Genomic DNA, 21428 nt, shown 5'->3' with positions numbered 1-21428 from the left:
GCTAATGTGTAAGTTAAAATATAGTCAAGTGGGATCTTGTTTGAATCGTCTAATCACGTAGTATCATAATATTAACTTTTTATAATTTTTAAATATGTATAGTTCAACATATAAATAAATAAATAAAATAATATATTGGATTACGTAAAAAGTCAAATATAACAATATAATGGAACGTAGGAAGTATTTAAAAAAAAAATATTAGCTATTATATGCTATGAATAATTCATTGAAAGTCAATAACCAATAATTTACAATTTATTTTCTTTGTTTTTTTTAAATAATGAAAAACGATAAAATAAAAAAAAACATCATACATCGCACAGGGATTATCTAGTTAAAACTAAATGAAATGGGTCTAAGGGGATCAAGGTACCCTCTTTAAACTCGCAGATTATTTATACTATATACATTTTTGTATTAATAAGTTTTGATATAATTTTTATGCTAATTTACAAATACAAGTATTTTTATTTTAATTTTATAGATGTATCAGATTATATTTTCTCATCGAATTTTTGTTCTCATTGACTTTTTTCAGAATTTCGTTTATATGTGATTTTTAAATTAGAAAGATAAAAATGTAGAGGTTTTAAATTATAATGAAAAGTACATAGTAAATATCATCTTAAGTGGATAATATAAAGAGGATTATGTTAAAATCACTTAAAATGATAAAACTAAAAATCAAGGATACAAACTTCACTTTAGGGGTATATACATATTTTGAAGAGGGTACACTTTCACTATCTGAGGATTACATATTTATTGTTTGGGGTGATATTTTGTGAAAAAAAAATTATTATTAAAAAACTAAAACATAAAAAACACTTGTGCCTCCTTTGTAACCCTAAAAAGACTTATGTACTTTGAAAATTTATTTTTATAGTTTTTACTTCTTTAATGATTTTAGTATATCATCCCATATATATATAAATAGCTTACTCTTTTATAAAATATTAACATTTTTTAAAAATACTTATTCTGTAACAAAATAATCGGTCCTAGAAAAATTTAATTTTTTTTGCTCCATATTGACTTAGATTTTTTATGCTATGAGTATATAAATATGGCAAAACTAAAAAACTAAGGTATATATATAACCTTTAAGAGTACGTATTTTGAAGGGGTACTTATTCCTTGTAAGTGGTATATATTTTCAATGATTTATTATTATTTAAAGAATTTCAAACATAAAAATCACACGTAATTCCGTATATACTCCCATAAAGAGACATACACTAAAGTTGGTGTTTACGGTTTTTACCATTTAACGGTTTTCTACGAATGGAGGGATTATTAAATTTAGATATATGAGGGTGTTTTGTACATGGCTTTGGAGTTTGGACATAGCTTTTTGGTTGGCTTTTTACTTTTGGCTTTTCGCTTTTGACTTTTAAAGTGATTAAAAAGTTAAATTTTAAGCCCAAATGAAAAAGTTACTCCAGCTAGTTGGCTTTTAGCTTATTAGCCCGCTTTTTTTCTAATAAACAACTAAAAATCAAAACTCAAATTTACCAAATATCTTCACAAACAACTTACGTTTTCAATTACAATTGACCAATCAGTCTCCCACTACAAGTACAATCCTTTCCCACGAAGATAGAGAGATTGAGCAATGGGGAGCTCAACAGAAGATGACGATTTCTCAGTATTTGTAATTGCTTCTGATTTAGGTATCGATGGTCGACCCTTTTTGAATCCTTCTGATAGAGAAAAAAATCTAGATGATCCTTCTGAAACATGGCACGATTGCCCTTCTTACTTCGCTGATGAAGACTTTTCTGATCTTGAAACTCGTGATTTCTTCCGTCTTCAAGGTTATGATAGAAATGGCAATCGTATTGTTCGCATCATCGGAAAATTTTTTCCTGGTAATTTGTTTTTAGATTGCTTTTTGATGGTTATTGATTTTCTAAGGTTTGTACACTGATGTATCTTTTGGGTTTATCTTTTTTAGGGTTTTGTTGATTGTTACGTAATTGATAATATCACTTCTTTTTATGGTAGAAAACTGACTGCAGTTACCAATTGTTTGTTTGTGTATGCCCTTCTTTATGTGTTGGTAATTGAAGCTGATGTTGGCAGTGGCCAGTCGAGGACATAATATAGGGTGGGCCGAACATCCGGTTATGCTCTGCGTGTGTTCTGAACCTATCCGGCTTCTATTTGTTTGTGTTAAATGGAGATTACACAATTCAATATTACTAGTGCTTAAATCAAATGGCTCGGGCTTAGATTTCGTATGATCATTAGCTTAATTGATCACCCTTCCAATTCAATTTGGAAAAAAGTTGATTCTTTTGATGAAATGTTTGAACTTTTTCAATCATACTCATTTAAGGTGATTGTGGAAGCACGAGTATGCATTGTAGATATTAGTCACTCTTCGATGCAGTGGTAGATTTTACTAGTATTGATTATGGCTTTGACATTGTTGTTGTATTATTGGATGCGGCCACTAATTTGCCTATATCGACCCCCTTACCTCGCCTAGGCATGAGTGTAAGCCGCAATTTAATGTTGCTGCGTGTTTTCATGTTTGTATGGTGAGGGGTTAAAGATGGGCAAGTTTTTACTGTTTGCATTTGTACATAAGTATAATAAAGATTGGATGATGTGTTAGTGTACTGATTATCCAATTGTCACATGTGAATTGGTTCTGGTTTTCTTTCTTTTTGCTTGTGTTTATTTTAAGTAGAGGGTTCTAATATGTGCTATTGTGCAATGGCTTTTTCAGCTCCGGTTGTTAGTTGTGAACGACTTAAAAAGTATATATTCTACAAAATATACACTGAATTACCAGAAGGGCCATTTTCTATCGTTTACATCCACACTACTGTGCAAAAGGAGGACAATTCTCCAGGAATGACAATCTTGAGATGGATATATGAGGACCTTCCTGCTGAAATCAAAGATAGGCTACAAGTCGTTTATTTTCTTCACCCCGGTCTCCGGTCAAGGCTTGCCTTTGCGACTCTTGGACGGTTCTTCTTGAGCGGCAAGTGAGTGCTCTTTTTTCATGTTTTATGCTAAATTTACCCTTGATGTGCGTTTTCTAGTTCATGTCATTCACTCCGTGCATAAATGCGTAAGCATAGAGTTACAATTGTTTCCTCTAGAAGGCGTTGATTTGAAGTTTTTATGGAGTATAGCGTTGTTGTCATTCATACAATTTATTGAGAACAATGTCATTTTATGCTCTTGTAATAAGCTGTTAAAGGCGTGTTTCCTAGCTCAAGCACTGTGGTCCATGGCTGCCATTGGGGTGACTACTGGTTGACTTGAGTTCAATATTAACAAGTGATGTGAATGAGCATACAAAGTTGAAGTTCAACTAGAGTTCCACAACACCCATTCTCGTATTTTGCATGGCCTGATGGCTGTGTGTAAAAAAAGCCCATGCAGCCATTGAGATATTATGGGTTGTAGTTTTTCTGCATGATGTGTAGTTGTGTACCCTAGACAAAAGGGCTGCCCAGTAATTCACAGTAGTCTGTATTACTTCTCTAGGAGCAGTGGCAAATCCGTCGAAAGTCTCAAGTACTAGCCTGATATTTTCTCAAGATAACTTTCTACGTTTTTAGCATTGCTTATTGCATAGTTTAGCATCTCATGGCATTATATTGTTTCCTGTCGTCTCTGTTGCGTACTTGTTTCTGGTTTTTTCTGTAGTGCTGATCAGCTACTACTTAAATGCAAAAGCAAGCTATTCCTCGGTATTACATCATTCCTTCTGTTGAATTTGGTTTCTTTATATGTTTGTAGCTTGTACTGGAAAATCAAGTATGTGAGCCGCTTGCAATACCTTTGGGATGATATAAAGAAAGGAGAAATTGAGATCCCCGAGTTTGTGAAAAAGCATGATGATATACTTGAGCATAGACCATTAACTGATTACGGCATTGAACCAGACCCTCTCAAACTGACCGAGGTTCCTTCCATGTCCCTCTCTCTTGGGAGGTATGATTATGAAGAAAGGTGGGCATCTGGGGAGCGCATATCATGAGTATCACCTCTGTGCCGAAGAACCAATCATATAATTAATCAAACACGCAATTCGGAATTGTCATCCTGTGGGTTCAATGAGCTGCAAGATGCATTTCATGTAAAATACGTCGTGTGACTGTAGACCAGGGATTGAAAGTTGCCGCTTGCTTTTGGCTAAATGTAGTTTTGCTTTTGCCTTGATGCTTTGTAAACATCATGACTCAATTATATAGGCATGATGAATCGTCCTGCCTGATGATCTCTGCCAAAATGCTATAGATTTGGCTCTGTATTGATCTGTAATTTATGCTGAAATGACATAGTTCTTGCTAAAATAATATCCCTCATTCAGTTTCCATAGCTCTATGTTGTACAATGTACTGTTTCTGTCTGAGGTATGATGATGAACTATAGTGAGCCATCTTCCCCTCCGTCTCTTGAATTTGCGTCATATAGCTCAAATATGTGAATTTTTTTAGTTATACGATCCAAACTCAAAGGGATGGAATGGTATACTATTAGTCTCCTCCCGTCTCATCCCCATATGATTTATAATTATCGAGTTATGACTTGTGAATATGACCATATTGATACGGACCATCGACCTTAACTGATTTGAAATCTTGATTTTCACACCACTATTATCTTCAAGTCAATTGATGATGAAGATTAGTAAGTTGATGTTATGAATAAGATCATAAGATCAGTTAGGGATACTAGGTTTATGGGTTGATTAGGGGCATTAGAATAGGTTTAGGAGACAAGTTTACACAATTTGAGCTTATGCCTACTATTCACTTACCATTCTGCCTATCTTTTAGACTTTTTGTAGTAAAAAAAAAATTTACCTTTAATATAATGATCAAATAACTTGGAATGACTTAAGAATTACAAATAAATTCATTCAAAGACGAAAATTGAAATTTTGGTGCAGAAAATGTGCAGTTCATCTCGATTAATCAAATATCATGAACCACATAAATTACTTTTATTGATATCATTAAAAAGTTTAAATAAATATTTTGAGTTAAGTAGTTTTTAGGACGTATATTTCAATACGACTTTTATCAACATTGTAGATGACATCTTAATGAAAACCAGATACCACCATGCACTATTCATTTGTTTCTCTCTTATGCAATCATGAATAAATTTTTCTTGATTTTTATTCACTTAATTTGCTTTTTTTAATGAAAATAGTCTCAAATATATTTAAAAAGTTTCATCCATAAATTACATTTCAATATCATCAGGACAATTTAAACCTTTTATTTTATTTTTCTAACAATTAAAATATACATAAAATTTGCACTTTGCACAAAGCCTTTGATACCAAACCCTTTGTAATATTCCTTTCAAAAAAAAAAAAAAAAAACTTTTGTAATATAATCTACCATTTTCATCACAGATTCACAGTTGCCAACATCTTTATTCTCTTTCACAACTATCCAATTCACAATCTTCGATCCATAATGCAACGAGCAACCCGAATCCGACGATCCATTTCCACAATCCTCCATAACCATCCAAACCTTCACAATCACCATTTTCACCATAAGGCAACCTCCATCAAATCCCTCATTTCTTCATCCCAAAACCCTTTCTTAAACCCTCGTCAATTCTCTTCTCTCTCTTCTGAACCATCATCTTCTTCCTCATCCGAAACCCGTAAATACATTGGATACTTCTTCCTTCTCTTAGGTTGTGGTGCTGCAACTTACTATTCCTTCCCTTTCCCTGAAGATGCCAAGCATAAAAAAGCTCAAATATTCAGGTACGCCCCACTTCCCGAAGATCTTCATACCGTTTCTAATTGGAGTGGTACCCATGAAGTCCATACCCGGAATTTCCTTCAACCAGAATCAGTTTCCGAACTTGAAAAACTTGTTAAAGATGCCCACTTAAAGGGCATTAAGATTAGGCCTCTGGGTTCTGGGCTTTCTCCTAATGGAATGGGGCTTTCTCGGGCTGGGATGGTTAATTTGGGTTTGTTGGATAAAGTTTTGGAAGTTGATAAAGAGAAGAAGATCGTTAGAGTTGAAGCTGGAATTAGGGTTCAGCAACTTGTTGATCATATTAAGGACTTTGGGCTTACTTTGCAGAATTTTGCTTCTATTAGAGAACAGCAAATTGGTGGCATTCTCCAGGTTTTTCTTTCAATAAAATTTTAGTTTAAATTGAATATTTTTTTTTCTGTTGGTTAGTTTGTTTCATTAATTTGTTGCATTGTGAATTGTGGAAATTAGCTCATATACTGATTTGCTGATATTAGCTCAAAACCGACCATAATTTGGTTTTTTGATTCACAATTTAGAAGAGATTAGAGAAACATGTGACAGTGCATTTGATACTTACAACCAACCATTTATGAATTCACAAATTATTGTGAGACACGGTCTGTCCGAGAGACGCATTAGATATATGGGCTAAATAGCCCGATTAATACAAATTAAAGAGAAAATAAGAATGTGGATTTTTTATTTTAATGTCGTCTCTTTGAAAGACGGTCTCTCAAAAGTGTAGCCGTTAGGAATTTGGATTTAGGAGATAGAATTGTTTTGGATTGAAATAGTTGGTTGCTCCTAGGAACTACTTAAGTGGGAGGTTGGAAGCAGTGAAACATAATTCACTACTTAGTTCGCCATTTGAATTCGCTATTCGCTCAAAATGGTTCAAAAATAGTCTAAAACTGACCATAATTCACTTTTGTCGATTCACGATTCACAAAGCAATTAGCGACTCATGTGACACTGGTTGGAAGCTTAGGAACAATCAAGCATTTTAATGATAAGAGTACGGAAATTCCAGGAATGGAGAAGTTAAAATGGTCCAGTCCTATTAAGACTGACATCCCCCATCTGTCAGATATGAACTTTCTATTGAAGTTCAATGGTGATTATTTACAGATGATGAAGAAAGAGAGGAAAGATGAGTGGAGTCTAGAGAGATAGCTAGAATGTACTTGGGTTTGTTCTTTGGAACCTTATAGAGACAAAAACTATAAGCAAAGGAGTTACACAACAAAACTCGGACATAAAATGCAAGAAACGGATTCCGCGATGTAGAAACTGGGAAAATCACTTGGGACATTAGCCTTTTTGTGCTTCTGCCTGATTCCGAAAGATTCATGCTCCCCCCCCCCAAGCATCTAAATACTCGTGTTTGTCCTGCATCTTCATGCTTGCCCGGGCATCTCATGCTTCACACCTCAAGTTTTGTCAATTTTCAAGTCACATTTATAATATGATTTCATGGATGATGGAACTATTGACTGAAAGGTTTTCCGGGGATTTGGGAAGGTAATTGAAAACAGTTACACCTGAGAAAAGCTTTAGAAGTTAATGCTTTTACTTGTTTTATGAAATTTAGCTTTAGGTCTTTGATATGAAGTGATAACTAGAAAAAAATGCGTCATTAGATATTTGCAAGAAGAAATAGAATGTTTGGTCATAATTGTTACTCCTTGGGGAACTTTGTGTTATCGGCATTGTTATAAACTTGTATGTTCTATCACTCTATGTGATGAAATAAGGAACTTCATTGTTAAGTTCAATTGTGTTGATGATTGTGTGTTTCTAGAGTGATTATTCAGGATTAAAGGGAAAGCTAGTGCTGGTAGTTATTAATTTTGCGTCCATGATATGTTACTTGGACTCGGATAGCGATTTTGGATACTCGTACGTGTCCAAGTGTCGGATACGTCTAAATATTCAATATTTCGCCTAAAATAAAGTGTCTAAGTACCATACCAATGTCCTAGCATCAAGGATCAGACGCGAGCACGTAAAGAAAAATGAAGAGTCCAAGTAACATAGCGCCTGTGAATATGTATGTTTTTTCACTTGTCAATGTCTACATACCTAACAAACTTCTCTTTTCCCAATCCGTGCTCACCTTTAACATTCTCCAACTTGCTTAAAGTGTATGTTGACTTTTCAAGATTATTGAAATTTTTTAACCAATCTTTATAAGTATTTCGAAAACAAGAAAAGAAGATTGACTCTAGGGGCCAGGGGAAAGGGGTAAAACAAAGGAATGTAAATGTGGATTTTTTTTAAATGTTTTAATTTATCTTCATGTCATTGTTTATCACAAAAGAATACGTATGCTTTTTGTATATTCTTACCTTGATGTGCATATAGGTTGGTGCACATGGCACTGGTGCAAAGTTGCCTCCCATTGACGAGCAAGTAATTGCCATGAAATTAGTCACTCCTGCCAAGGGAACTATAGAGCTCTCCAAAGAGAAAGATCCCGAGCTATTTTATCTTACTCGTGTTGGTCTTGGAGGACTCGGAGTAGTAGCCGAAGTCACCCTCCAATGCGTTGAGAGGCAGGAGCTTGTGGAGCACACTTATGTCTCTAATATGGATGAGATAAAGAAAAACCACAAGTAAATTCTTAATCATCCAATTTTGACTGATGGCTTTGGTTAATCTGTTTTCAATTAGAGTTCTATTCTCCAGAACTAAATGTGTTGCTTTTTCAGGAAACTACTCTCCGATAATAAACATGTAAAGTACTTGTATATTCCATACACGGATTCTGTTGTGGTCGTAACATGCAATCCTGTATCAAAGTGGAAGCGTCCTAAGAGTTTCAAACCGAAATATTCTAATGATGAAGCGCTTCAGCATGTACGAGATCTGTACAAGGATTCATTGGAGAAATACAGGTAGATTTTTTACTCTTTTTGTTGATTTGTATTAATCGGTAGCCATAATAATTCTTATCATTTTAAGGTGGTGTTTGGTATGAGGAGTGGAAAGGGAATAAAAAGGAAACTCAAAAGGAGGCATAATAGGACTAATAAGGATTATTGTTAATGGTTGTTTGGTATAACAATGTAATGGAGACACTTGAGTTAAGAAGGGTGATTGATCTATTACCATTCCATGAAATGTGGAATCAAATTAACGCATTATGTTATCCCAAAGTAAAAGATTGGGTTATCGAACATACCTTACCAAACATTCAGTAACGCAAATGGTTTATTGATTCCGTTTCTCAACCTCAAATTTAATGTTCCAAACGACCCCTAAGTCTTTATTTGGAAAGAATTATCAAAACATTTTATCTTACTTTCTGCAGAGTATCTCCTGCAGAGAATGAACCAGCCATAACCGAGCTTTCATTTACAGAACTGAGAGACAAACTCCTTGCTTTAGCTCCTCTTGACCAAGAGCATATCATCAAAGTGAATCAAGCCGAGGCTGAATTCTGGAGGAAATCAGAGGGGTATAGAGTGGGATGGAGTGATGAAATCCTAGGCTTTGATTGTGGAGGTCAGCAGTGGGTCTCGGAGACGTGTTTCCCAGCTGGAACCTTAGCAAAGCCTAACATGAAGGACCTCGAGTACATAGAGAAACTGAAACAGTTGATAGAGAAGGAAAGAATTCCCGCACCTGCTCCCATTGAACAAAGATGGACTGCTCGGAGTAAAAGTCCTATGAGTCCAGCGTCTAGCTCGTCAAATGATGATATATTTTCTTGGGTAATCTTTCTAGCTTTGTCTTCATTTGTGTTTATACGCAGGCAATCTTATAATCAATAAAATTTTGTGCGGTTTGCAAATATGTTTCACTGGACTTCCAAGCAGCATTACTAGTGTTACCAGGATCGATAGTTTGGCCATCAATTTACGATCCAGATCGTACGACCCGGATCGATAGGAAGTCCAATTGAACTTAAAAGGGAGAAAACTAGGAGATGAGAACACATATAGTGTACTATACCTATCTTGGCTATATCTATAAGTGTAGAATATTGGACAGTCTTCTTGTCTTGTAAAAAATTAGCACGAAAAATTAGAAGCCTCGACTCTAAATTTCTTTTCTTGTTAGACCAAAATGTTTGTAAACCGCAGCAATGAAATTAAAGACACATTTATCTTTTTTCTTTTAATAGAATTTGGATGGTTTAAATCTGTTGGCCTGTCTTTTTATTCAGGTTGGCATTATTATGTACCTTCCAACGATGGAACCTCGTCAGAGGAAGCTGATTACGGATGAATTCTTTCACTATAGATTTTTGACCCAAACTCAGTTGTGGGATCTTTACTCTGCTTATGAACATTGGGCAAAGATTGAGGTATTTCATGCTAATTTATTTCATCTTGTGAGTTAGGACCGAATTCCTTGATCCATATTTTCTATAATACAAGAGTTTACTTATGCTTTCTTGTTTTCTCAGATTCCCAAGGACAAGGAAGAGCTTGCAGATTTGCAAGCACGATTGAGAAAGCGTTTTCCGGTGGATGCATACAATAATGCACGAAAGGAGTTGGACCCTAACAAAATCTTGTCCAATAACATGATCGAGAAGCTGTTTTCATCTTCAGAAACCGTATGAAAAGCATTAAGCGTAAGCCTATCAAGCATACTTTCGAATTTTAAATTAAAGTTCTCAGATTCTTTATTTAATCTTGATTCCCTAAAGTTGAATAAATGAATTCCAGTTCATCAAAGGTTTTCCTTCTTTTTATTGATTTTTTAAAAGATGTACAACATAGAAGAGAAATTTTTGGTTTTTGAGGGAGTGTTACTGCATCTCCATTTTCCGTATAATAATAGTCCCTATGAGGTTGGTTAAAGCCTCGTTTTGTCAATCGAACCTCCCTATTTCTCTTATGATTAATTCTCAGTGCCAATGATTGAACAGTTTCTTGTGTTGGATATTTGTAAGCATGCACCGTCCGTATATGCTAATTGTGTTGCAAAACCCGACTTAGTAACCAAACACGCTTTGCATACTTCAGTGATTACTTCTTATTGTCTCATAATACTGGAAACAACCTTTTTGAAATACTGAATATGGCTTCTGTTTTGCTAACTATCCGGCCTCCAGGCATCAGACAATTTAAATTGTTCTGCAAAAGAAGACATTACCCCCGGATTCATTTCCGTGAAGGCATCGAACCTTTATAAAAAGTAGGTGTTTTTGCGTCTGCCATATGTGACTGTCAGTCGTTTTCAAGGGATTGTGCATGTACGATTTCTCTGGATGCTTTTGCATATCTAGTAGAGGTGTTCAAAACAGACCCGATAAACTGATATTTACTCGACCTTGGAACTGAATCCGACTTGACCCAATTTCAAAATGAATTTAAAATAATGTAAAAATCAATGTGTACACAAGACCCGATATTGAACTGACTTGCAACACCTGACCCAAAATTGACCCGATGACCCAAATGAACACCTTTAATATCGGAGGATATTACGCAAGCTGTAGCTGAGTAGCATGTCCAGAGGCTTCACCTAAATACTCCAAGTACAAACGTAAGCTTATAAGTGCTAAGCGGGCTAATTGGGCTAGTTTAGTGTTGTCTATCCAAGTTAAGTTGCTATATTTGAGGAAAAAAATATGCTTACACTGATACGCAATAAAAACATAGCAATTTGACCGGAACGTAGGACTATGTTGCTAACGATGACCTTGGAAGGCAGGCACATGGGCATGTTTGGATGAGTTTGTTACTAAGTAGGCGAACTCGAGTGATACATTGTTGGGCATACGAGTCGTGTCTTAGTCAAGTTATGTATGGCACATAGCTAGCTTTGGTCTGCTTTATGAAGGTGTGATCGTGGCATTGAGCTTGAATGTCTCGATTTTTTCAAGAAGGCAACCAGTTTTATTTTCTCCAGCCCCGGACATCACACTAAACCTTTCACCATTGCAGTTAAAGCGGAGTTGTAAGTCTAGCAAATATGTTGAGAGGTCTCAGGTTACTCATCAATATTGGCGTATACAAAGGAAAGCTGGGGGAAATCTTTGCTCAACTTAAGTACTGACAATGTCAACTTGTCAAGATGTGTTTGGTAAAGATTTTTTAAGTCAAATTAAAATGTTGCTGTGAGTATTTTTTTTTTTTGTTTGAATTGACATTTTGACTGAATTTTCATCTAATTAATAGCCAACAATTATTTTTCCACCAAATATCTGTGATAGCTAGTTGTTTAGTTAAGTTAACAATTAATAAAAAAGTCAATGATATCAGTCGCTAAAACAAGTTAATTGAATCAGCCAAAAATCAATTGCTAAACACCTTTTAAATCTTGCCTCTTGAATCTAAAGTTGACTTGGTGATTGCTGATTTTCTTTTTCGTGTTAGAGGTTGGATCCTCATTAGTCATTATCTACAGAAAATATTGATTTTATTACCTCATCTTGCCGTAGAAGATTCTTATTTTGAAATGAATAAAAAAATCCTAAATCATAGGATGATATGAGGTGCTAATAGGTGCCACTAAGACTCCAACACCTCAACCTAATCTCTAAAAAATACATGCCTATTCCTTTGTTATTAGTTTTTTTTAGTTTAATCTACTTATTTTTATTTATAGGCTCTGTATTTAACTTTTCCGTGTAGTTACGTCTCTTTATCGTTCTCGAGCCGGGGACTCCTTTAGCCGCGCTCTTCTTTATGGGTATGAGTTGCTGCTGTCCTTCCCTCCTCAGATCCTGCCCATAATTTTTCTATAAGCGGGATACACCGGTTAGGATGATGATGATGACGATGCCTATATAAGATTAGCTATACCTTAAAATAAGGAGTTTATATTCTCGTAATTCGTATTAGTTGAATTGTTTAAAATATCTCATACTGAGATCGTCTCATACAATAATTTGTAATTTTTTTGATCGGATACACTCCTTTCACCTTTGGCACTGTTAAAATCAGTAATCAAAAAACAAAGTATAACATAAAAAGAGGTATCTTTAGCAATTTAATCAGAGCCAAAAATCCTACAAAACTTAACTCACCAAACCCACTTTGTGGGGTTAGTGAATTATAATTATTTGCCAAAATTATGCTTGAAAGTAATAATTATGAAATTTGCTTCCAACTCACCAAGTCCACAAAAATTAAGAATTATTGTATGTAATATTAAAGAAAGAAAAATATAAATATTCGTTAATTTTTCTACAATAATATTAATTTTTAACTATGAATAATATCAACTTAGGAGATGGTAAGACAATAATATTAATGTATTTGAATGAGTTTTATAAAGATAACGAGATGATTAAAATAGAACAAACACAAAAATTAAACATGTGAAGATATATTTCCATTAAAATTGCACCAAAATTTTCATTATCATTATTCATTATACATTACCATTTTCAGCATACCTTGTCTGAAATAGGTTAGAGCTAATGCTAAAACTAAATGTACAACATCTGAATTATTTTGGACGTGGCCCGTGCTATCAACCTATTTATGACTAAAAAAAATTCAAACAATAAATTAGGTATTTAATATCTTAAAATTGTCATATTTACTATTCGTATCCGTTATGATTTAAATTGAATATTTGGTATCCGAAAAAGTCCAGATAAATATTTGAGGATGAGTTGAAAAAGCTCAAATCGAATTTAAAAAAATATTTTATTTGTTGTCCTAATTAAGTCTAAATAAGTTCTTTTAATAAAAACATGCATGTTACCTTATTTGAAAGTGTTTTTAAATGTGTGAGTACTTGTAATTTATCAAATATAATTTAAATATCCGACTATCTAAAATAACGTTAAATAATTAAATATTTAAAATTTACAAATCTAATATTCAATTTAGTGTTCGATATTTAAATTTTTAATCAGATATTCAATTATAATCTAAAATTTAAATCAAATATAAAATCGAGTCATCAAATTTTCATATTATATTATAGTTTTCTAGTTCATACATATATCCTCGATAGTAAAGAATATTAAAGAACGTAAGTAATGGACAAATAAATGTATAATCTTAATTGTTAAAGTATGGAGAATGAGAATCAATTGTGCCTGCCGTTGTTATAAAGGGTCCACTCTTAAATTATTTCATTACGTTTATATTCTAGATCTTTCCACCAAGTTCAATAATCATCATCTCTATCTTTATGTCAATTCTTACACTAATGATCTCAACATACTTTTTAATGCTTAATTAGTTTCATATATTGGCCCGTCTTATAGTGAAACAGTCTTATACAAGATGAATAAATTTTCTTAAAATTATATAGGGTGTTTAACATTTGACTATTGTTTATAGTTCGTTTGACCAGTTCATCACTTTGTCTTTTTTATTTGATATTTAAGTTAATTATTTTATGAAAATATTTTGGAAAAATCAATTGTTTATTTATATCCATCTATTTATTAAAAAAAAGTGTGTTAAAAGCCAAAAAATAATGAAAAATTGTTTACTTTTTTATCCCAAATACAAAACATTAACAAAAAGTCAATTTAAAAACCAACAAAAACTTATATGCCAAACACTATAATAAATTATTATTCACATGAATAAAACAAAAATACTACAAAAATAAAAAGTGAAAAGTCAATTTAGAATTCAATAAAAGGCCACAATAACAATCAATCAAATTTTATTTATAAATAAAACAAAAATACTACAAAAACAACTTGCTTATAATAAATTATTATTCACATGACATATATATATATATATATATATATATATATATATATATATATATATATTTGAAAATATATATAGTACGATATATTTCTAATTAATTGAAAAATAATATCCAAACACTTCACACAATATAAAGATTAATGAAAATATAATGATCATCAAGCGATGATCATTTAGCAGCAGCACTCTTCACAGATCCAACAGCAACATAGTCCAGCCAAACTGTAATTTTCAAAAAAAAAATAAATATTAGCAATTATAAATTAAGAAAAAACAATCATTGAGTTAAATTTTTTTTATTCAGAAATTATATAACTAACTAATTTAAATTAAGCCGAATCTTTCAAATTAAGTCATGAGGATCTATGTGTTCTTGGGTTTCATGCCTAATTAGTTCTTAAGAATTTAATTTTTTAATTAATTTCATTAAATAATAAATGAGATTTAAACTCGATTTTCTAAGTTATTTTCATAACGGGTAAGATTGAAGCATTACATATAACCTAAAAAAATAAAATAAAAAACAAATTTTATCACAAAAATGTACTAAAAAGTGTTTCAGACACTAGGCTAATTCATAATTTTTCTTTATAATAGTAACTAATTAAGCAAATTTACTATTAAAATCAAATCAGCTAGTTTCTTGAGAGATTGTCTTTCTGATAGACATATCTCAAGTCCATCCCATTAAACATTAATGTCTACTCACCATGTTCTTAACGCCTACTTACGTTATCCTTAATGCTTACTTACTGTATCCTTTATGCTTACTTTCAATATCTTAAATGTCCACTTACATCATTCTTAATGCCTACTTATAAAATTTTAAAAATATATAATAGACCGGCCCAATTAGAGTCACGAGAATTTGTGAAATTGAAAAATTATTTCAAACTTCAATTTTCATTCATAAAAATTAGGTGGGAAAATTGACGGAAACATACCATCCTTCAATGAAACCTTTTTCTCCTCTCTTCTTGGTGCGAAACCAACCCTTTTTCTTCATCTTTCCCTCTGGTGGTGTTAGAGTTGGGTATCCTATCATCATCAAAATTAATTAAAATCAATTCTAAATTTAAATAATAAAAATATTTGTCTTACTTATATTTTTCGAAACTTGTAATAGATAATATTAAATTATTTTCTCAATTTCTACGTTTTTCCAAAAATAAAAATCCTTCCAACTCAAAAAGGCTCTTATATTTTTGTTGATATATAAGATGAATTCATTAGAAAAAGTAAAATTAGTTAAAAATAATTCAAACTATAGCTCATTCGCTCAAAATAATTAAGAACCCTATAGATTAATTCAAAATAAATACTATTAGATAACCTTTACAAAAATAATTTAAAGTATTATTTTATAATACACACAATTACATTACTAAAAGCAATTAAATTACTAGAAAACAGTACCAATTTTTAAAAAATTAACTAGTAATATGAATTATTTCGAGCAGATGAGTTATAGTTGAAATTATTTTTAACAAATTATTCTAATAACAAATTAAAGGAGTTTCATAAATTTGAAATTAGATCAAGAATAGAGATAGGCTAAAAGTGCAGTATTCCTCATATTTATGGCTAATAATTTCACTTTAAGGGGATGATATTCGAATTGATGATGAATTTCAAATACCGTATTAAAAAAACTAACTCAATCAAAAGTTTAAATTGATAGTTAACACTGTAATATATAATAAATAAGAGAAGAATTGAGAAAATAAATTACCAGCAGGAGGGATGTTATCCATATTTTGTTGTTGTTGATTTTGTGTGTTGCTCATTTTTCTTATATTGAATGGAGTGGTTGTAGATATATAATATTAATAGGTTTTGTTGAAACTCAATTAGACTCAAGTTTAGAAAGAGATTATGTTGTATGATTTATGGGATTGAAAACTTGTACCTAAATATATATAGAGACCCAAAAGGAGCTTAAATGGGAAGGGAAAGAATTTTACAAGGGAAGGTTCCAATTAGCCAATATTTACTCCTTTTTATACTCTCTATTCATATTATTACTTACGTTTTAGAATATTATATAGAGAATTTCTTCCATGAATATAAAGCAATTAAAATATATTTATGTGAGATTTTGTATGATTTTTTATTTTTATATTGAGTAAAGTTGCATAAATTTGACCTTTTAAATTCTATTTTAGTGGAAGTCACTTATTTGGATAGTGAAATTTTGTTATTTTAAAGAAGTTATGTAGTGTTTGGAAATAAATATTTCATTTTAAATTACAGTTTTCAATTATGAAATCATAAAGGAAGAATTTAAGAATGACTAGGTTTTGATAGTCATTTTCAAATTCTCAATTTTAACTACTTTAAAAATAATGGTGGATTTTGATTCAAATCCAAATTTAAAAAATTTTGATTTGCCAAACAATAAATTTAATCCAATTTCAAATTTCCAAATAAAATTATTGTTCCCAAACATGGCATAAAATATAACTATGTAAGATTTAATCAACTTTATATATATATATATATATATATATATATATATATATATATATATATATATATATATATATATATATATTACTTTTTATGAATTTTTTTATATATTAATGCTTGAATTATATTTCAAAAAATATGAAAAATATTTTACAATAAGTCTTGTATGAGATCGTCTCACCGAGAAACGGGCCCATACAAGCAGCCCAAAGATAAACTTACAAATGAGTTAACTAGATAAAAACAAATTTTTTTTAATTAAATTTCTAGAAATTTAAAATTGAGTCAATCAATATTAACCCGTCTCATGATAAGACGATCTTAATAAAGAATTTGTCAATATTTTATGATTATTCGTCTCGGTATATAAAGTTTTTATATGTATTATATTATATGTAATGAATTTTATTTCTCAATATTAATGCTTGAATTATATTTGAAAAATATTTTGAAAATTAAATGTGAAGGAGTGCGTTTTTCATTTAATTTAAACTTATTGAAATTTGACGTCATTAAGAACATAAAACGCGGTTGTTAAAAAGGTTAAGGAATCTGGGTTAACACACGGCTGCTAAGTGCCCGACTGCCAAGTCTCAAGGATTCTCATTTAATGGAATAATTTTGACTAAGGGGTATTGGAAAATAAAAAAAAATTCTAAATTTAGTATTTTCTAAAACTTAATTTTTAAAACAGTGTTCTTTTAGGTAAGGAGTTTCACTAAGCTAAAATATTTGATTTGGAAATCCTATCCTAACAATTAACTTAATAAATTGTAGTCATGTTGTTATTTATCTTGTATTTATTATCTTATATTTTTGGATCTCTATGAATAAGAATGTTATTGAGTGGCTTGTATAATCACAAATCTGTCAATCGGCTCTACGGTAAACAATTGATGTTTATATACTATTTCAATAAGAATATTAAAATATGCTATTTGATGTTTAATTTGTTACTCAATCTGTCAATAAGAATATAACTACGCTATATTAATGTTTACTTTGTTAGTTAATTTAGCAATTGACTTTGTTAAGCAATTCATCAATTGTTAGAAAACGGACTACATTTTGTTATCCATTGTTAATGCACTCACATTTTATTGTGATTGACAGTAAATGAAGAAGATGGTAGCATTCACATCAAATTGCTACTGCACTTTATCAAAGCTTATTATTCACATCAAAATGCTACTTCTTTTTTTTTATTTTATATTTTTTTTATCAAAGTTTGCATTTTTTTTTAAAACAAAAGATCACAAGGATAACGCTATCTTCATTTAGAGATAGCCTTGCATATTGCGTATTTGTTAAACTGTTATATATTTTTTAAAGAATGTCTGTTGAATTTGGTTATAGCAAATGTGGGTTTTTGCTTGGTTTGACAGGTCTTTTTGGCTTTAGTCATGATAAAATCAAACAAGTTCTATGGCAGCCTCAACCGATTTGCAAACCAAGAATAGTAGTTTCGACAAACATCTTTATTGATTTTGACTTTTGAACTTGATTGAGATTTTTGATTGTATGTAGAAGTATTTTTTGGACATTCGGCTCTTTATGTAAGACTTGTGGGATTTTTTTTGATTTTGTTTAACGCATATATTTGCTTGACAAAACAATATTATCCTCTTGCAGGTTTGGAATTACCAAACCAAAAACATGTAGCTTAGTAAAACTATTTAATTATATAAACACCATTTTGAAAATTAAGTTTTAGGAAATACTAAAATTGAAATTTTTTTTATTTTTGAACTCCAATTAGGCAAGATAGTCAAATTATCTTTCTAAATGGCATTTCTCCAAGTTCAATTATATCCTCTTTTGCAACTTTTACTCTATTATAAAGTCAAAATGCCTTGCTCTAAGTTTGATTTCAATTTTTCATGTATGAATAGTTTTTTTTTATTTATATAGATAAGACCGACAAATAATTCCTTACAGATGAGGGAAAGGGTATACATATTGTCTTTCTTGAAGGAGGTTAGAATTGAGAATCAAACTCTTAACTTAAGAGTGAAAAGAAAAATTTTTAACCAATAAATCAACCTATAATTCTTATGTATAGAGTTTTATGGATGAAATGGTTTATATATATATTACATAAATTTACAGAAATTTTAAATTACAAGGCCAGGCAAATATATGTTGTTAGGTTCTATTATAAACATTTCTAATTATAAAATTTAAAAAGTGTTCCAAATCAAGATTGACAACTTAAGCCAACCAAAGTTGGTATTGTTCTAGACAAACACCTTGTATACTATTCACAGTTAATTAAAAATTAAAATTATTTGCAAGGAAATCAGTGAAAGTTTGTAATATTTACAATAATTTTTCCGTAATTAATTTGTCATCATATTCGTCGTCATTGTGAATGGGCTATAACAATGGTGAAGAACAAACAAGAATAAGATGCACAAAGAAACCTACAAAAACATAGCAAGAACAACAATGAGACAAACACAAGATTTATGAGGTATCTATAGATACCTCCCCCGCAAACAAGTTTCTTATCATTAATATATCAACATACATCAATGACTCAACTCACACAAGCCCTGAGAAAACTCTCTCAAGGTAAAGATTGAACCTTTAACGCCAATCTCACACAAACATGCAAATATAAGATGAAGAACTCTTATGATTGAAACCCTAGTTGCCTTTCTCTATACCCTAATAATGCTCTAAGACCCTCTTTTATTGTCTTATAATATATTAGGAAGCCTTAGGACAAAACCCAAAAGCCCACTACAAACCGAAAACAATATAGAAAACTCGCGTTTTTGGGTGTTGTGTTCCGCTCGACCGGGTCGAGCAAGTTTCCAAAAGCTACTAGATTGAATCTGTTGCATTGCTCGACCGAGCCATTGAGCTTGAGCATTCGAGCAACCCTTTCTTTGGCATTCCCTTGCTATTATCAAAGCATACCATGCCATCCTCAATGATCACTTCATCAAGTGATCCAAACTTCAATCCTCCATAACTCATGACACTCACATCTTCACTCTCAAGAGTGCAAGATAGTGCATGAGCTATGAGATGATCAAACTCTTTACCAATGGCTTGAGATTGGGACTTAGCACAACAGTAATAATTTTTTATCATTAATTATTCAACTGCAATTACATCACCAATTTTATTTTTTGACAATCATTTATTTTTTGGTCGCAATTTCATAGTGGATATGGACAAATTTTTTTCTCGCTAAACGATCATCGCAATCCCAACTTTTTTTAGTTAGGGAGTATTATGCTATTGCTTTTTATTCTCTGTACTTAGCTTCCAATCCTTAAACGTATAATTTTATTGTTAATAACACTGATAATATTTTTTTTTGAATAAAATAATGCTTATAATATTTATACTACAACTTTATTGTTGTTTGTTTTACTAATTACAAGTGTACCCCAACTGAAAACTTCCAATGAAGATATGTATTATTGGATATGTGAGAATGCTTTAATGTGCTAGCTACTAGTTTTAAGAATCTTCTTTATACCCTAAAGTATGAACATAAAAAATACAAAAGAATTAATATAAGAATTAATTAAGAATTTTTATATTTGATATTTACTACTCACAACTTGAGAAATTAAATGATATGCGAAGTTGGTGATTTACTTTTAATAAAAAAAATTCAACTTTCTTTCCCTTTTTAAATATGGAAAGAATAAAGAATATAGTCCTTAAATGCATTCAAATATTCTATAATGAAAATTTGAGAATTAGCTCTATACAAGTTAGAGTGAGTACTGTCTTTTCCCAATAATATTTCGAAATCGACATTTATTTTCTCAACCAACCCCGTAATCTAAAAAAATAATGAAAATTGCAATGTCTTAGTTATCTATTTCTTTTCATTATCCTAATGCTACTAAGTGACTTTCACCCAAGGAAGAGTTTAAAAGATCAAATGCATATAATTTTAAAATTATTAGTGATAACAAATAATTTTATCATAAATTTACAACTTAATATCATATTATTTATAAGTAATATACATTGTTTTAAGGACACAATATAAAAGTAGATGGTATATTATAACCAATGGTATATAATTATACAAAAAAAGGAAGATGCTTTTCTTTTTGTAGAGATAGACCAACCGAAAGCAATTAAAGGTATCAATTTATGTGGGAATATATTCCCTACTATTTTTTAACAAATAAAAGGACAAAAAATATAATCTAATTTTTTATTTATTTTCTGCATAATTTTCAAAGCAATTTTTGAATCTTTGCATGTATAAACCGCATCATAAAAAAATGTAAGATACAAACTATACATTAAGATGAGTCTAACAAAATTTCATGTGAATCTATTTTATATTTTATATATTTTTCAAAATTATTAGTCATATTTCTCTATTTAAAATAAAAAAATTAAAAAAAATAAAATTAAAAAAAAACAGAAGGAATAATAAAATTGAAAGAGGTTTTGGTGAAGAAAGGTGTCGTTATTAACACCAAATAGAAGAGTGCGTGATCAACTTGACTAAATATTGATGGAAGCAAATAAACGCGTACGAACCATATCTTTGTCGCGT

The 21428-nt window shown here is 31.1% G+C and overlaps 2 protein-coding genes and 1 long non-coding RNA gene across 7 annotated transcripts; 2 read left to right on the top strand and 1 right to left on the bottom strand.

The window, feature by feature from the left end:
• The first annotated feature begins 1559 nt into the window (after positions 1-1559).
• On the top strand, positions 1560-4350 carry LOC130826195 (uncharacterized). The gene is made up of 3 exons (XM_057691775.1): positions 1560-1874; positions 2741-3005; positions 3769-4350. Exons 1-3 carry the CDS (start codon positions 1619-1621, stop codon positions 4007-4009), a joined length of 762 nt encoding a protein of 253 aa, XP_057547758.1. The 5' UTR covers positions 1560-1618; the 3' UTR covers positions 4010-4350.
• Positions 4351-5352: 1002 nt separating this feature from the next.
• On the top strand, positions 5353-12807 carry LOC130815490 (L-galactono-1,4-lactone dehydrogenase, mitochondrial). 5 transcript variants are annotated; one of them, XR_009042620.1, is made up of 8 exons: positions 5353-6137; positions 8133-8383; positions 8480-8665; positions 9082-9484; positions 9940-10080; positions 10183-10353; positions 11672-11810; positions 12362-12807. XR_009042620.1 is itself a non-coding variant. In XM_057681990.1 (7 exons), the coding sequence occupies exons 1-6, from the start codon at positions 5463-5465 to the stop codon at positions 10339-10341; spliced, it is 1815 nt and encodes a 604-aa protein (XP_057537973.1). In that variant the 5' UTR covers positions 5353-5462; the 3' UTR covers positions 10342-10353; positions 12362-12796. The 5 variants fall into 5 exon arrangements, 4 of the variants coding, with proteins under 4 accessions (XP_057537973.1, XP_057537972.1, XP_057537975.1 ...); XM_057681990.1 differs by lacking the exon at positions 11672-11810 and having other exon boundaries at positions 12362-12796; XM_057681989.1 differs by lacking the exon at positions 12362-12807 and having other exon boundaries at positions 11672-12340.
• A 1668-nt stretch (positions 12808-14475) lies between these two features.
• LOC130815504 (uncharacterized) lies at positions 14476-16469 on the bottom strand. The gene is made up of 3 exons (XR_009042621.1): positions 16149-16469; positions 15361-15454; positions 14476-14638 (listed from the first exon to the last, which is right to left on the bottom strand). It is a non-coding gene; the product is annotated as an uncharacterized LOC130815504 (long non-coding RNA).
• Between the last annotated feature and the right edge of the window lie 4959 nt (positions 16470-21428).

Source organism: Amaranthus tricolor, chromosome 1, assembly GCF_026212465.1.
Source record: "Amaranthus tricolor cultivar Red isolate AtriRed21 chromosome 1, ASM2621246v1, whole genome shotgun sequence".
Taxonomy (NCBI): domain Eukaryota; kingdom Viridiplantae; phylum Streptophyta; class Magnoliopsida; order Caryophyllales; family Amaranthaceae; genus Amaranthus; species Amaranthus tricolor.
The sequence above is the reverse complement of the archived record's forward strand: the minus strand, read 5'-3'. Positions and strand labels throughout refer to the sequence as shown.